The 16,030-nt window shown below is 40.0% G+C and overlaps 1 protein-coding gene across 2 annotated transcripts in view; it reads left to right on the top strand.

Moving 5' to 3' along the window:
• The first annotated feature begins 12,115 nt into the window (after positions 1-12,115).
• Positions 12,116-16,030, top strand: part of sftpba (surfactant protein Ba) — an 11,109-nt gene continuing 7,194 nt past the window's right edge. The window contains exons 1-4 of one of the 2 annotated variants that reach the window (XM_051908464.1): positions 12,116-12,353; positions 12,687-12,751; positions 13,285-13,359; positions 14,077-14,091. In XM_051908464.1, coding sequence (XP_051764424.1) covers positions 12,302-12,353; positions 12,687-12,751; positions 13,285-13,359; positions 14,077-14,091 — 207 coding nt within the window. In that variant the 5' untranslated portion in view covers positions 12,116-12,301. The remainder of the gene's footprint in view (positions 12,354-12,686; positions 12,752-13,284; positions 13,360-14,076; positions 14,092-16,030) is intronic. The other variant, XM_051908465.1, reaches the window with a different exon arrangement.

Here is a 16,030-nt window from a genome sequence, read left to right as displayed (position 1 = left end):
TTCATTCAGGCGTCCACCGGTCAGCAGTCCATCTCTCTCTCTCCCACTTCTGTTTATCCTGGTGTTACATAGGTCTCTCCAGGCCAATCACTGTAACAAGACACAGGTGTTCGTCATTTGCGCTTAACCCACTCACTCACCGCTCGTCTCCCAACTCTCTCTCCTGCTGCAGACTTCGCGGAACCACGCCCCCCTCGCCACATACCCCCACCGCCCGACTCAGGCCGGGGAGCCGTCCGGCGTTGTAAAAGCTGTCTTTTCTTTGGATAAAGGTGATAAGGGGATCTGCCAATATCCCTTCGTTAAATCCAGTGTCGAATAAAAGCGAGCTGTACCGAGCCGATCAAGCAATTCGTCAATCCGCGGCATTGGATACGCGTCGAATTTCGACACAGCGTTCACCTTGCGATAGTCCACACAGAAACGAACTGAGCCGTCCGTTTTCGGAACCAAAACTATCGGGCTCGCCCAATCACTGTTGGATTCTTCTATTACTCCCATTTCAAGCATCGCGCCTAATTCTGTCTGAACCACTTTTTTCTTGTGTTCAGGCAAGCGATACGGCCGGCTGCGCACCACCACGCCCGGCTCTGTCTCGATATGGTGCTGAATAAGATTCGTACGACCGGGTAGGGGCGAGAACACGTCTGCAAACTCTGTTTGCAACCTGGCTACATCAGTGAGCTGGGAGGGCAAGAGATGATCTCCTCCCGGGGCCAGAGCGAGAGATTGCGTTTTGATATTCACTTCTGCCCGAGATCATCTTCTCCACTCACTACCATTGCCAGCATCACTGATTCTGCCTCATTCCATTTTTTAAGGAGGTTGAGGTGATAAATCTGACGTGCCCCGCTCCTATCTGCCCGTACTACCTCATAATCGAGATCTCCAATTTGCCTTGTGACCTCAAACGGTCATTACCACTTTGCAAGTAATTTAGAACTCGAAGTTGGGAGTAATACAAGCACTTTATCTCCCGGTGAAAATTTACGTAAATTAGTTCCCCTGTCGTACAGCCGGCTCTGTTTGTCCTGGGCCTGTAACAAATTCTCCATAGATAGCCGCCCCAAAGTGTGGAATTTTGTTTTCAGGTCCAGGACATACTGAATTTCGTTTTTGCTTTGAGATGGTCCATCCTCCCAAACTTCTCTCAGGACGTCTAACACCCCACGGGGCTGCCGTCCATAAAGGAGTTCGAAGGGGGAAAAGTGGAGGCTTGCGGGACCTCTCGTACAGCGAACAACAGGGGTTCTAACCATTTGTCGCAATTTTTGGCGTCTTCATGAACGAACTTACGAATCATTGTTTTTAAAGTGCGATTAAAGCGTTCAACCAGCCCGTCGGTCTGTGGGTGATAGACGCTGGTACGAATCGATTTAATGCCCAATAAGTCGTACAGTTCGCGTAATGTACGTGACATAAACGCCATGCCCTGATCAGTGAGGATCTCCTTCGGTATCCCCACTCGGGAGATTAAACGAAACAGCGCGTCCGCAACACTCTTAGCGGAGATGCTGTGGAGAGCCACTGCTTCAGGATATCGTGTTGCATAGTCCACCAGCTCTAATGCAAAACGATGTCCTCTTGCTGATCGATCTAATGGCCCGATGAGGTCCATGCCAATTCTTTCGAAGGGGACCTGCATTAATGGAAGGAGGCACAACGGCGCTTTTGGAGAGGCCGGTGGATTTACCAACTGACATTCAGGACAAGACGCGCACCACCTGCGCACATTCTCGTGAATGCCCGGCCAGAAAAATCGGGTCATGAGACGATTTAGTGTTGTTGTTTGACCTAAATGCCCAGCCATAGGATTAGAATGAGCCGCCCAAAAAAGCATTTCCCGACGGCTCTTTGGAACTAACAACTGTGTTGTATCTTCCTTTGTTTGAGCGTCTTGGGTCACTCGATACAACCGGTCTTTTATAATTGCAAAATACGGATAGGAAAGCGCACAAGCAGGTTGGAGAGGCTGACCGTCGATGGAACGGACCTGTTCAAAAGCATGTTTTAATGACTCATCCTGAGACTGCTCCAGGGGAAAATCATCGCGCTCCGAGAGGATGAGCCTTCCGATTTCACTCCGTTCCCCTGAGTCAGAACTCAGTGGTCCCCGTTCAGTCTCTCCCAACTGCACGCGCACCCCCCCCTCCGCCGTTTTTTTATCCCAAGAGACATCCGCGCATAAACAACCCAATAACTCCCTAAAAGCAGACCAATTCGTCCCCAAAATTAGCGGATGCCGGAGGTGCGGGTTAACTGCAACCTCCACACTATGCTTTTGACCCCTAAATTGGATAATGACAGGCATTAAAGGATATTTCACCACGTCCCCGTGCACGCACCGCACCTGAACCATGTGGCTTGTATCCAATGTCTCAGATTGAATCAGGCTTTGGTGGATCGAGGTTTGGTTACATCCTGAATCCACCAGAGCCTGATAGGTACCCCCCTTAATACTCACAGGTATTTGGTACCAGCCAGCCTGACCGGGGGCAGCCTGCGGGACATCCGGGACCCGGATCATTGCCCCCACCTCCATCATCGGACACCTGTCAATAAAATGCTCCGGGTCCCCGCAACACCAACAGGCCGGCCCAGACCTCCCCGCCGCCCTAGTGGCAGGAAGTGGGTTAAGCGGTATCCGTCCCGGCCGAGGTCAGCCCCGCCCCCCTGGGCGGGACTCGAGGACTCGAAAAAGGGTCCTGACCGGTCCCACCCCGCCCCTGGGGCGGGACTCGAGGAGGGCCTGGCGGACGGGACCTGGGTAGAGGGACAGGTCGAGAGTGAGAGGTAGATGGAGAGGAAAGAGGATGGGAGAGAGAGACAGCTGGTAGGGATTCGCCGACCCCTGGGCACGCCACCATCTGGTCCTCCGCGAGTTGGATGGCTGAGTCCAGCGACGTCGGTCAGTGGCACTGGACCCACTCGGCTGTCTTCTTAGGGAGACGAGTGATGAACTGTTCCAGTACCACACGGTCGATGATATGGTCGACGTCGCTTCCCTCAGCCAGCAGCCATTTGCGGCACGAGTCCCGGAGCTGTTGGGCCATCACGAAGGACCGGCCGGATTCGCCCAGCTCCAGTGATCTGAAACGCTGTTGGTGTTGTTCTGGGGTCCGGCCGACCCGCTGGCCCTCTTGAGATCGTCGAAGACCAGGAGGTTCTGCACGGGCAACTGTTGCGCGGCCACCTGAGACTCCCCGGATAATGGTCGTTTCTCAAGTCCAGCAGGGCCTGATGTTGCTCTTGATGTAGGACCGCGAGGGATGAGATGACATCCGCAAATGGCGAGGAGGACGGTGTTTGCATGGCGGCGGCTCTCCATCTTCCTTCCCGGGTTTCGGCACCAGTGTAACAAAGTTCGTGGATAAGGAAGGAAGAGGACAGGGTCGGCGTGACTGCTGACGGTGGTTTTTATTATGAAATTCACACTCAAACAAAACGTTGTGCTCACAGCACACAACACAAACAACTTTCCGTAATAAACTATATATCTCCAGACATGTATTCATTCAGGCGTCCACCGGTCAGCAGTCCATCTCTCTCTCTCCCACTTCTGTTTCTCCTGGTGTTATATAGGTCTCTCCACGCCAATCACTGTAACAAGACACAGGTGTTCGTCATTTGCGCTTAACCCACTCACTCACCGCTCGTCTCCCAACTCTCTCTCCTGCTGCAGACTTCGCGGAACCACATCCCCCTCGCCACACTTGTAAACTACTATTCAGCAAATAAGAGGTAAAGAGCTGGGATGCTATTACAAACAGGTAAGGTGAGACCGGGCAACCCTGGCGAATTCCTCTGAACACTTCAAATCTAGGAGAAGTACCAAATTTAAGATTAATTGAGCAGGTAGGCCTACCATTTTTATATTAAGTGTGGATAGTTTTGCAAAAGAAATCACAAAAGCCAAACTTTAACAGAGATTGTAAAATAAATTTGTGCTCAAGAGAATCAAAAGCTTTATAAAAATCTAAAAAAAGAATAAAACTCTCCTCCTTGACCAATTCGGCATAGTCTAACAAATCTAAGACGAGACAAATATATTATTAGCAATATGATTTTTGGGATAAAACCTGACTGGGTTTCATCTATAATTGAGCCCAGCACACATTTAAGTCTATTGGCCAATATCAAAGCTAAAATCTTATAATCACAGTTTAATAGGCAAATTGGACACCAGTTATCTATAAATAGAATGTCTTTCTTAGGTTTGGGTATTAAAGTGAGTAGGCCTTGTGATAATGTTGGAGGAAGTGTTTCAAATTCAATGCTTTCTAAATAATTCTCAAATAAGAAAGGTACTAGTTCTTGAGCAAATATTTTGTAAAATTCGTCCGTCAGCCCATCGGTACCCGGAGACTTGTTGTTCTTAAGAGCTTCAATAGATGCCATTATTTCAGCATATTTATAGTTATATCTCTGTCACAGGTGATTTTCTCATCAATAGATAAAGTCTTAGTCCCCTTCATAGTAGTATAAAAATTTGCACAAAAAGTACCAATTTGTTTAGGGTCAGAAGAAACTGTACCATTAATGTTCAGTAATAGTCCACTTTTAAATTAAAATTTCCTCACCCCCATGTCATTTAAGATGTCCATGTCCTTCTTTCTTCAGTCGAAAAGAAATGAAGGTTTTTGAGGAAAATATTAGAGGATTTTTCTCCATATAGTGGACTTCATTGGTCTTCAAACGGTTGAAGGTAAAAATTACAGTTTCAGTGCAGCTTCAAAGGGCTTTAAACGATACCAGACGAGGAATAAGGGTCTTATCTAGAGAAACGATCGGTCATTTTCTAAAAAAAAAATTAAATGTATATGCTTCATATAAACAAATGATTGCCTTCAAGTGGTTCCGCCAAAACCGCACTTCCGTATTCTTCAAAAAGCTAGCGCTAAATGTCCTACACCTTCCCTATTCTACTTACGGAAAAAATGGAACTGGCGCCATGTTCGTTCCGTAAGTTGAATAGGGAATGTGTAGGACATACAGCGTAAGCTTTTTGAAGAATACAAAAGTGCGGTTTTGGCGGAACCACTTGAAGGCGATCATTTGTTTATATAAAGCATATACATTTAAAAAAATTTTTAGAAAATGACCGATCATTTCGCTAGATAAGACCCTGAAGACCATTGAAGTCCACTATATGGAGAAAAATCCTCTAATGTTTTCCTCAAAAAACCTTAATTTTTTTTCGACTGAAGAAAGAAATACATAAACATCTTGGATGACATGGGGGTGAGTAAATTATCATGAAATTTTAAATGGAAAGTGAACTAATCCTTTAATATAGTTAAATTTCTAGAATTATTCTTTTCCATTCTGAAGTAAGCTGTACTTTGCTCTCCCTGCTCAAGCCATCTTCTTCTAGAGTGAATAAAGGAGCCATCTGCTCTGTACTTGTATACTGAGTCTAACTTAGTTTGCAATTCAGCAAGTTCTAATAGCTCAGCTTCTGACAAACCATCCTGAACTTTGTTATGAAGGGATACTATTTTAGAAATGATAGTGTCCTCTTCCTGTTATTTAAGTTTAGTTAGATGACTGCCAACATTTCTGGCATATTTTGCCAACTTTGCATTTAAGAAGCTCCCAGTTCAGACCATAATTATTTATTTATTTATTCTTTGAGCCAGTAGTATTTAATCAAAAATAAAATTTTATTCTTTAATTGGTCATATGTAAGCAAAGAGGAGTTAAGCTTCCAATAAGATGCTCTAGGACCTGGGGAAATATTGGCTGAGGAAAGAGGGGATTGAAGAAGAATGGCCCTGTGATAAGTTAAAGGGGAGGGAAGAATGCTAACAGCAGCATTAAAGTTCTTGACACACTGAGATACAAGCCAGTAGTCAATACGAGACTGTCTTGAACAACTTTTGTTACTCCAAGTATAAGACTTAATATTTGGAAATGTTTCTTTCCAAATATCGATGACATTAAATTTGTCCATGAATATTTTCAGTTTAGAGTTAACAGAAGTGGCCTGTCTAGGTGGTAGTCTGTCCAGCTGGTTATCGGGCACAATGTTAAAGTCTCCCCCAATAAAAACTAGGGCATCTGGGTATGTGTTGAGCCACAACAGAATTGTTTCTTCTATCACTTCAAACAGCAAGTCATTCTCATGAGTGATATTATAACCATATATATTAATAAGTATTACTACAATATTATTTAGGCAAATTACCAACAGCAGAAAATGTCTACAAGAGCGAGGTTGATGCATGTGAATGTGAGTATTGAGATAAAGCGCATGTTAGGATCCACTAGGTGGCGCTTTGCAGTGAAAGTTTAATTTGCAGCTTGCGCTTTCCTTTAGAAACACTGGAGCATATAGTGAGCCTAATATTCCCCCTAGTGGTCAGTTGAGTTCCCTTCGGGAGTTTATTCTCATTAAAGGTTAGTAAGTACAAGTAAACAGAAGCTCTGTTGACATCACCAGCATCATCTACACTACCTTTCAAAAGTTTTGGGTCAGTGAGTTTTTTTATTTGAAAAAAATTTAAATATTTATTCAGCACGGATTCCATGTCAAATAAATTATGTTCTTTTGAACTTTCTATTCATCAAAGAATCCTGAAAAAAAAAATTAATCAGGGTTTCCACAAAAATATTAAGCAGCACAAATGTTTTGATAATAATAACAAATGTTTCTTGATCACCAAACCAGCATATTTGATTGATTTCTGAAGGATCAGTGTGACACTGGACTGGAGTAATGATGCTAAAAATTCAGCTTTGACATCACAGGAATAAATAACATTTTACAATATATTAAAATGGAAAACAATTTGTTATTGTCAGGATTATGTATGTTTTAAGTTGGTCTTTGATCTGTTTCCCTGTTGTATGAGTTTGTTAATTGTTTCAGTTCTCCTTGTGTGCCTGCCTGTTTGTCTTCAGTTCAGGTGTGTCTAGTTTATTAGTCACTCTGTTTGCTGTGTATTTAAGCCCTTAGTTTCAGTCCATTCTTTGTCTAGCTTTGATTGTTACATGGTGTTTGTAAGTTACTTTGCTGGTGTGTTTTTTGTTTTTTTTTTTTTGTTTTTTTCCCCTGTTCCTTGTTCCTAGTACTCCATTAAACTTTCTTGAAGATATCTCCTTTGTGCGTTTAAATACTGGAACACCAACCTTGACAGTTATATACTATATTGCCAAAAGCAGAGGCGCAACTGCACATTTGCTGAGTGGTATGCAAGATCATGGTTGCCCCCCCCCCCCAAAAGAAAGAAAAAAAAAAAAAAAAGAAACAAAGGTATATAATCGTATATATTAATTATATTACATATTATATAATATTACCAGGCACTAGCATACACACACACATAATATATTCTGTAGTACAGTGGCAAGAAAACGTATGTGAACCTTTTGGACTTGGTTGGTTTTCTGCATTAATTTGTCATAAAATTGTCATCTGATCTTCATCAAAGTCACAAGTATAGACGAAACACAATGTGACACACTACAACACAAAAAATAATTTTCTTTCATGCCTTTATTGAACAGAACTTGTGACTGTTTTTTTGTTTGTTTGTTTTTTTACCAGGATGTCCCACATCTGTTTTTTTAGTGTTGTGGTTGTTGTTCATGAGTCCTTGTTTGTCTTGAGCAGTTAAACTGCCCACTCTAAACTTTTCACTTACTTTTTTAAAGACATGATTATATTTTTGTATGTTATTATGTTAACTACATTGTGTTTGTCTACTTGTGACTTTAATGAATATGACATTGAGCAATTGATATGATCAATTAATCCAGAAAATCCAAAGGATTCACATTTTCTCACATTTTTCAATTTTCTTGCCACTCTATACTCTATCCCCTAACCCTCACAGAAAACTTCCTGCATTTTACTGTCGATTTAACACGTTAATTAGATTAAATGTAGTTCCAAACGTAGGTTCGGGAGGAGCCTAAACATTCAGTCCTGTCAATCATCATTACGAGCATATATAAGCAGCAGTCACTGCGTCATCCCAGCGACAATTCTTCCTGCATCCCTCCTCCTCCCCTTCTCCTCCTCTATTTCTCTTATTCTCCCTCTATGCAGTACTGTTATAGGGGGGTTTAACTCGGAGCTCGAGCCGAGCCTCAGGTTCGAGCCTCCTTCGAGGACAGCAAGCCAAGTTTGTTTTACCATTAACCATTCAGACTGAATGGGCAGGCGAACTTGTGAATTATGGTAAAAAAAAAAAAAAACTAAAAAAAACCACGTTAAAATTTTTAATGCACTTGCCCCGCCCCAAACCTATGTAGGTCTGACATTACATACAGTGTTTATAATGCAGGACAACAACTCACTATGCGATAGAGCTTATAGAACGCAGTTAGAATGTCCATAAAACTCAAGATATTGGAGCAAAAATGCCCCTTATTAAGTTTTTGTCTCATATTTATCATATGAGTTAAGCAGTATCACAAAAATAACCTATTTCAACACGAGTGCTGTTTTTGTCCCAAATATTGTAAGTGCAAAATGCAAATGCAATACTGCTTTTATACAACAGTTCATTAAGTTTATATTGTGTTATTTTAGACAAAACTGTTCGTCTCCACGCAATAGAGTACCTCAGGGATGACGTATTTTTGTAGGCCAACCTGGAAGTTAGCGGCGCACGGGTTCCCTCGATCGAAAACCAATGCATTTTTCCCATAGACTTTTGGAAAATCGCAAAAAATAAGCTCTGTGTTTAACAAAGGGTTATGACACTTACACGTTTTGTCTATCAAGATAATCTTTACAAGTTAACACAACATTTATACATTTTGAAGCCTAAATAAAGTCGTCAGATATAAAAAGCTAACAGTAGGCTATAAACGGACTACAGCACACCATGGTCGCGGATCAACATCACCACCACCAAGCTTCCTCAAACTTTATTTAGAAAACAAGTTTATTTAAAAACATGCTCGCTGATTATGATCTGCGCTGTGTATGAATACTTATCCACTTTTTCATGAGAAATGCTGTCCAAATGTCCTGTTTGTCATGATGACGTCTAAAGTCCCTGCCAAAGGATGTAGTCCCTTTTAGCAATTCGTTAGCAACTGCCGTTTTTAAGACACAATAAAGGTTTAAAAAATCACAAGCGGGTTATAACTGGTGTGTTTTATGTCATAGGTCAAAGCGTGAAAATATGTAGAGGCTTTGTTAACCACAAACCTTATTTCAGGCGATTTAGCAAAAACCCATTCAAAAAACCCATTGACATCGGGGCGATGGAACCGGAAGTCCTAAAATGCTAACTCGCTTCCGCGTTTTACCTACAAAAACACGTCATCCCTGAGGTACTCTAGACCTTATGCACCAGAGAAACAAGCGCGCCGCCATCTTTAGAATATTGTCTTTGAACTTCCGTTTTTGCGGTAGCTCTGTATATTTCTATGGCATCGCTGTTGAAGAATAATTAGCTGGTGAAGTGGATTTACCTGTTGTAGAGTTAATGAAAGTTATCATGAGCATTGTTATGTTTAAAGCAGATGTCTTAACAAATGTCAGTAGACCAGGAAGATTTTAAAATGAGCAGTTCTTTCATAAATACATAAGATCGCTGTGAAAATACAAGCCGGAAGTCAAAAGACAACGAGCGCAACGCTGAAAAGGGGCGGGGCTACATACGGTCTATACACAGTAGTGTTTCATTTCTGAATCTGCGTTTTGAACGTAACAAAAGTGATTCAGCGGACCATTCATAAAAGAGCGGCGCTACACAGACCGACCGGTGTATGACATCAAAGACTTACAGTGATAATGATAGGTTATGCTTACCAATTTCTTGTTATCCACTTTAAGACACTGTTTTTCATTTTCTTTTTTACGTTTTCTGTTCTGCGCCCCAGACCGCTTCCCTCCTCTGTCCATTTTGGACATGTGACTGTCCGTAACAGAGCAACGGCTCTTGTCGAAATGGTGAGCAGTTGATATCACTTGATATAATTTTTTTTTTTTTTAAATAATTTAAAATGCTAAACAAACATTATTTTTCAACAAACATCGTTTTTAAATTTATTTTAAACGTTTTATTCAAAAAGATTTTCAAAGAAGTTTTGGCACAATGGCGCCCCCCTCCGTGCGGCGCCCCTATGCACTGCATATACTGCATACCCCATTTTTGCACCACTGGCCAAAAGTATTGGGACACCCCTCCAAATCATTAAATTCAGGTGTTCCAATCACTTCCATGGCCACAGGTGTATAAAATCAAGCACCTAGGCATGCAGACTGCTTCTACAAACATTTGTGAAAGAATGGGTCGCTCTCAGGAGCTCAGTGAATTCAAGCGTGGTACCGTGATAGGTTGCCACCTGTGCAATAAGTCCATTCCTGAAATTTTCTCACTATTATTCCACGGTCAACTGTTAGTGGTATCATAACAAAGTGGAAGCAATTGGGAACAACAGCAACTCAGCCACGAAGTTGTAGGCCACGTAAATTCACAGAGCGGGTTCAAGTGCATGCTGAGGTGCACAATGCGCAGAAGTCACCAACTTTCTGCAGAGTCAATAGCTACAGACCTCCAAACTTCGTGTGGCCTTCAGATTAGCTCAGGAACAGTGCGTAGAGAGCTTCATGGAATGGGTTTCCATGGCCGAGCAGCTGCATCCAAACCTTACATCACCAAGTGCAATGCAAAGCGTCGGATGCAGTGGTGTAAAGCACGCCGCCACTGGACTCTAGAGCAGTGGAGACGTGTCCTCTGGAGTGATGAATCACACTTCTCTGTCTGGCAATCCGATGGACGAGTCTGGGTTTGGCGGTGGCCAGGAGAACGGTACTTGCCTGACTGCATTGTGCCAAGGTTTAAGATTGGTGGAGGGGGGATTATGGCGTGGAGTTGTTTTTCAGGGGTTGGGCTTGGCCCCTTAGTTCCAGTGAAAGGAACTCTTAATGCTTCAGCATACCAAGACATTTTGAACAATTTCATGCTCCCAACTTTGAGGGAACAGTTTGGGGATGGCCCCTTCCTGTTCCAACATGGCTGCGCACCAGTGCACAAAGCAAGGTCCATAAAGACATGGATGAGCGAGTTTGGTGTGGAGGAACTTGACTGGCCTGCACAGAGTCCTGACCTCAACCCGATAGAACACCTTTGGGATGAATTAGAGCGGAGACTGCGAGCCAGGCCTTCTTGCCAACATCACTGCCTGACCTCACAAATGCGCTTCTAGAAGAATGGTCAAAAATTCCCATAAACACACTCCTAAACCATGTTGAAAGCCTTCCCAGAAGAGTTGAGGCTGTTATAGCTGCAAAGGGTGGGCCAACTCCATATTAAACCCTACGGATTAAGAATGGGATGTCATTAAAGTTCATGTGCACATAAATGCAGGCGTCCCAAAACTTTTGGCAATATAGTGTATTTCTTTATTTCTCAGTGCCATCAGATACTGTCAGTCAGGAATGCTCAGCTGAGGGAAGGAATGAACACTAACACAAAGTTCTATGGTCAAGCTTCTTCAAAATTTATTTTTGAGTTTCTGAAAGGAGTATCAACCCATATGTGACCCAGGACCACAAAACCAGTCATAAGGGTCAATTTTTTGAAATTGAGATTTATACATCATCTGAAAGCTGAATAAATAAGCTTTCCATTGATGTATTTGTTAGGATGGGACAATATTTTGCTGAGATACAACTATTTGAAAATCTGGAATCTGAGGGTGCAAAAAAATCAAAATATTGAGAAAATCGCCTTTAGAATTGTCCAAATGAAGTCCTTAGCAACGCATATCCACTCACAAAAAAAACTTTTGATATATTTTTACGGTAGGAAATTTACAAAATATCTTCATGAAACATGATCTTTACTTAATATCCTAATGATTTTTGGCATAAACGAAAAATCAACAATTTTCACCCATACATTGTATTGTTGGCTATTGCTACAAATATACCCGTGCGACTTATGACTGGTTTTGTGGTCCAGGGTCACATATGATTCTCATCCAATAGAATTAAATGTTACCTTATTCGGGTTACCGGGATACTCCTAGCTCTCTGCATCCCGTCCTGTATGTATTCAGTCTTACACACACATGCACTAATAATGAATGGTCTAGAAACATGACAAATATTGGCTTTTTTTTTTTTCAAGTAGTGTGATTAAGCAACATTATTTGTCGAAGCACAGCTTTCTCATTTGCACAGTGAAGGGTCTATGTTATCAAGGCTGGGTTGTGCTTTTGGGGCGTCATATATAAAGGGTAGTTCCTCTTTGAACTGAACCTTCTTGTCGCTATATACAGGGTCACATTTGAGAATTTTACATTAGTTCTTCTAGCCAAGGTGACTGAAGACATGACTGCCTTCAAACTGGAGTTCCTCTTCTTCACTGCCCTTCTGGGTTCAGGTAAATAAAATATTATGATGATGGTAATGTTGATATGTTCTGTGTGAATGTCTATATACTTTTGTAGTGCTTTTTTAAATGTAGAATGAATGTTTGATACTGAATTACAAATATGTACTAATAGTGTGACAAGAAATATAATCAGATAGTATCGTTATATTAACAAGTTTGCCTGATTTCAACCAAAATTTCCCCCCCCCCAAATTTCTTAGTGATATTTGTATACTGTTATTTCATTTCCAAATACATGCAATTTGTTTTAAACCTTTGTTTTCATCTTCAGTTTAGTCAAGGTTCATTAAAAGTTTTTTTTTTTTTTTTTTTTTTTAACAGTCGAAATAAGATCTGTTGATACAACAGGCATGAAGAATGTCCCGATGGGTGCGGATGACACTGTGGTGAGTTTTAGGAATCCTAAATGTTTTGCTTTTTTGTTGTTGATACATACTGACTTTTTAAACAAAAGGTGACCCAACCCTGTCAGTCTCCATTTCAAACACAGGTTGGACTGAGATTAATTTCTCGTCCAAATATTAGTTTTGTTTCTTTAAAAAAAAATTACATCCTGGCTGAGCAAAATTATAAAATGCTAAAATGTTAAAATGTCATTAACACATATTGCACATCCAGAATTATTCTGATTAGTTTATAAACTCCCATCCATCACAATTTTTCATATTAAATTCCTAGTTTGGTTTTTAAGACAGATGCAGCTGACTGATTAGAGAAAATAGAAGTTATAATTTTCATATCCTCAAACTCTTTCACACATCACCTAAAATACACTAACCACAAACTTTTAAGAATACCACAGGTCTCACTTCTCTTTATTTCTGCACCCTTAAGATTAAACATTTGATAAGATAAAACTTACATATAAAGCAATGGACACTATGCCTTTGAATATTCTACAATATCTTGTATTCCGTAGATGGGCGACATGTGTCAGGACTGCACTCAGATTTTTGAGCTCCTGAAGGACCTCGTTTCCAATCAAGACTTCCAGGTCTGATCTCACACACACACACGCACACACACACACACACACACACACACACACACACACATATAAAATGGTTTTTCATGTTTTATGTGGACTTTCCATAGACATAATGATTTTTACACTGCACAAACTGTATATTCTATCCCCTAACCCTACCCATCACAGAAAACTCTGCATTTTTACATTTTCACAAAAAAAAAAAAAAAAAAAACATAATTCTGTATGATTTATAAGCTGTTTTCCTCATGGGGACCAAAAAATGTCCCTACAAGATCGAAAATTACTGGTATTACTGTCCTTGTGAGGTCATTTTGGCCTTACAACGTAGGATTTACCAGGACCACACACACACACACACTTGTATATGTAGTTTACGGGGACTCTCCATAGACGTAATGGTTTTTATACTGTACAAACTGTATATTCTATCCCCTATACACTACCCCTACCCCTAAACCTACCCATCACAGAAAACTGTCTGCATTTTTTGAATTTCACAAAAACAATGTTTAGTATGTATTTTAAGCCATTTGGTTTACGAGGACACACGAAGTGTCCTCATAAACCATGTTTACGTTGCAATACCCATATCATTATACACATTTGTGTCCTCATAAACCATGTATACAAGAACACACACACATCCAGACATGTAATAGTGTATAATAATACTTGGTCTCTTGGCTGATGTCTGAGATACAGTGTTTTACTTTTATCTAGGATAAACAGATTGAGGTGAGAGCACTGCACTGAAAATCATAAATTTACAATCACCGTCAAAGCCTTAACATGACTGCAGCTTAATTTATATCAAATTTGCATGTTTCAGCATGTTTTAAATAGTATTTCAAATGAATAAGGAAGTTGTATTGGAAAGCAGAAGTGTATTGCTTCTGCTCTTTTTATGGTGTCATTTTTTAATTTCTCACTCACAAATCTGGTGAATTTGGTCTCTGTGTATTTCTCACCTAATCCACTTTACCACCTCTTGGTCAGATATGGACCTTAAACGACCCTGTATAATATCTGTACTAACACATCTGACTTACAATTAGCTTTACATACAATATACAATGACAAGATGTTTTGTCCTCTTAATTCGCTTATTCAGTTTTAGACTCAAAGAGTACTTGTTGAATAATGATTATCACAAAAAAAAATTACTTATCCCTTGTTTTCTTTTTCAAAAAATGGAGGTTATGGTGAGGCACTTACAATTAAAGTAAATTTGGCCAAATTGTGTAGTGTTTTACTGCAGAAATGCATAATTGTATAAAACACCTCCATTAATTCTTCTGGTAAAACTTGTGTTTCTTAAATTATAAAGTTGTTCTGATCATTTGTATGGTTGTTGTGTTGTGTTGACATGGCCTGAAGACATCATGATCATTTACGTCTTGTGGTTGTACTTTTGAAAAGGTGAAACGGTGAATCATTTTCAAAGTTTATGAATTTGCCTCATTCACTTCCATTGTAAGTGCCTCATCGTAACACAGATATACTACAGGCATCTTTGGCAACAACAATTTTTTTTTTTACTGGTCATTTTTACTGGATGTATGAGTTCCCTTTTAACTCACACAGATGTAGAGTCATCTCAGGTGCAGTTTATCACTTTAACTATGAACATGATCTTGGTAACACTTTACAATAAGGTTCATTTGTTAACATAATGTATGAACTAACATGAACTAGCCATGAGCAATACATTTGTTACTGTATTTGTCACAGTGCATTAACTAATGTTAAATTTTGATTTTAATAATGTATTAGTAAATGCTGAAATTGACATGAACAAAGATTAATAAATGCTGTAAAAGTGCAGTTGATTATTAGTTCATGTTATAAGGTAGTTAACTAATGTTAACTAATGAACCTTATTATAAAGTGTTACCATGATCCGCTAACGTTAAACAACTAGAATGTGTCCATATATTTTTGTTGGTAACACTTTACAATAAGGTTCATTAGTTAAACATTAGTTAATATATTAACTAACATTAACTAACCATGAGCAATACGTTTGTTTCTGTATTTACTAATCTTCGTTAATGTTAATGAAAATACAGTTGTTCATTGTTTGCTAATGTTAACAAGATTTTAATAATGTATTAGTAAATGTTGAAATTAACATTAACAAAGATTAATAAATGCTGTATAAGAGCAGTTCATTATTAGTTCATGTTAACTAATGTAGTTAACTAATGTTAAATAATAACCCTTATTGTAAAGTGTTACTTTTTTGTTTTATGGTTTTGGCGAAATGTTGAAAAGTTTGAACATTTGTTTGAAAAATTTATTTAAAATAAATGCTACCTGGTTTGATATATGTATCTAATGTAATGGTGTTCATACATTTTTAACCCTACTCCTCTCCTTGGGACATTTTGACCCAAAATTAGTTTATTTTAAATGTTTAAAAATCAGGTGTTCATCTGAGTGGTCTAAGTGGTCTAATGTTTGTTTTTGTGAATTGTGGGGACATTCCATAGGTGTAATGGTTTTTATACTGTACAAACCGTATTTTCTATCGCCCTACACCAACCCTACACCTGAACGTACCCATCACAGGAAACTGTGCACATTTTTACTTTCTCACAAAAACTCATTCTGTATGATTTATAAGCCTTTTGAAAAATGGGGACATGGGGTAATGTCCTCATAAGTCACCTCC

Source organism: Ctenopharyngodon idella, chromosome 10 (assembly GCF_019924925.1).
Source record: "Ctenopharyngodon idella isolate HZGC_01 chromosome 10, HZGC01, whole genome shotgun sequence".
Taxonomy (NCBI): Eukaryota; Metazoa; Chordata; class Actinopteri; order Cypriniformes; family Xenocyprididae; genus Ctenopharyngodon; species Ctenopharyngodon idella.
The sequence above is the reverse complement of the archived record's forward strand: the minus strand, read 5'-3'. Positions and strand labels throughout refer to the sequence as shown.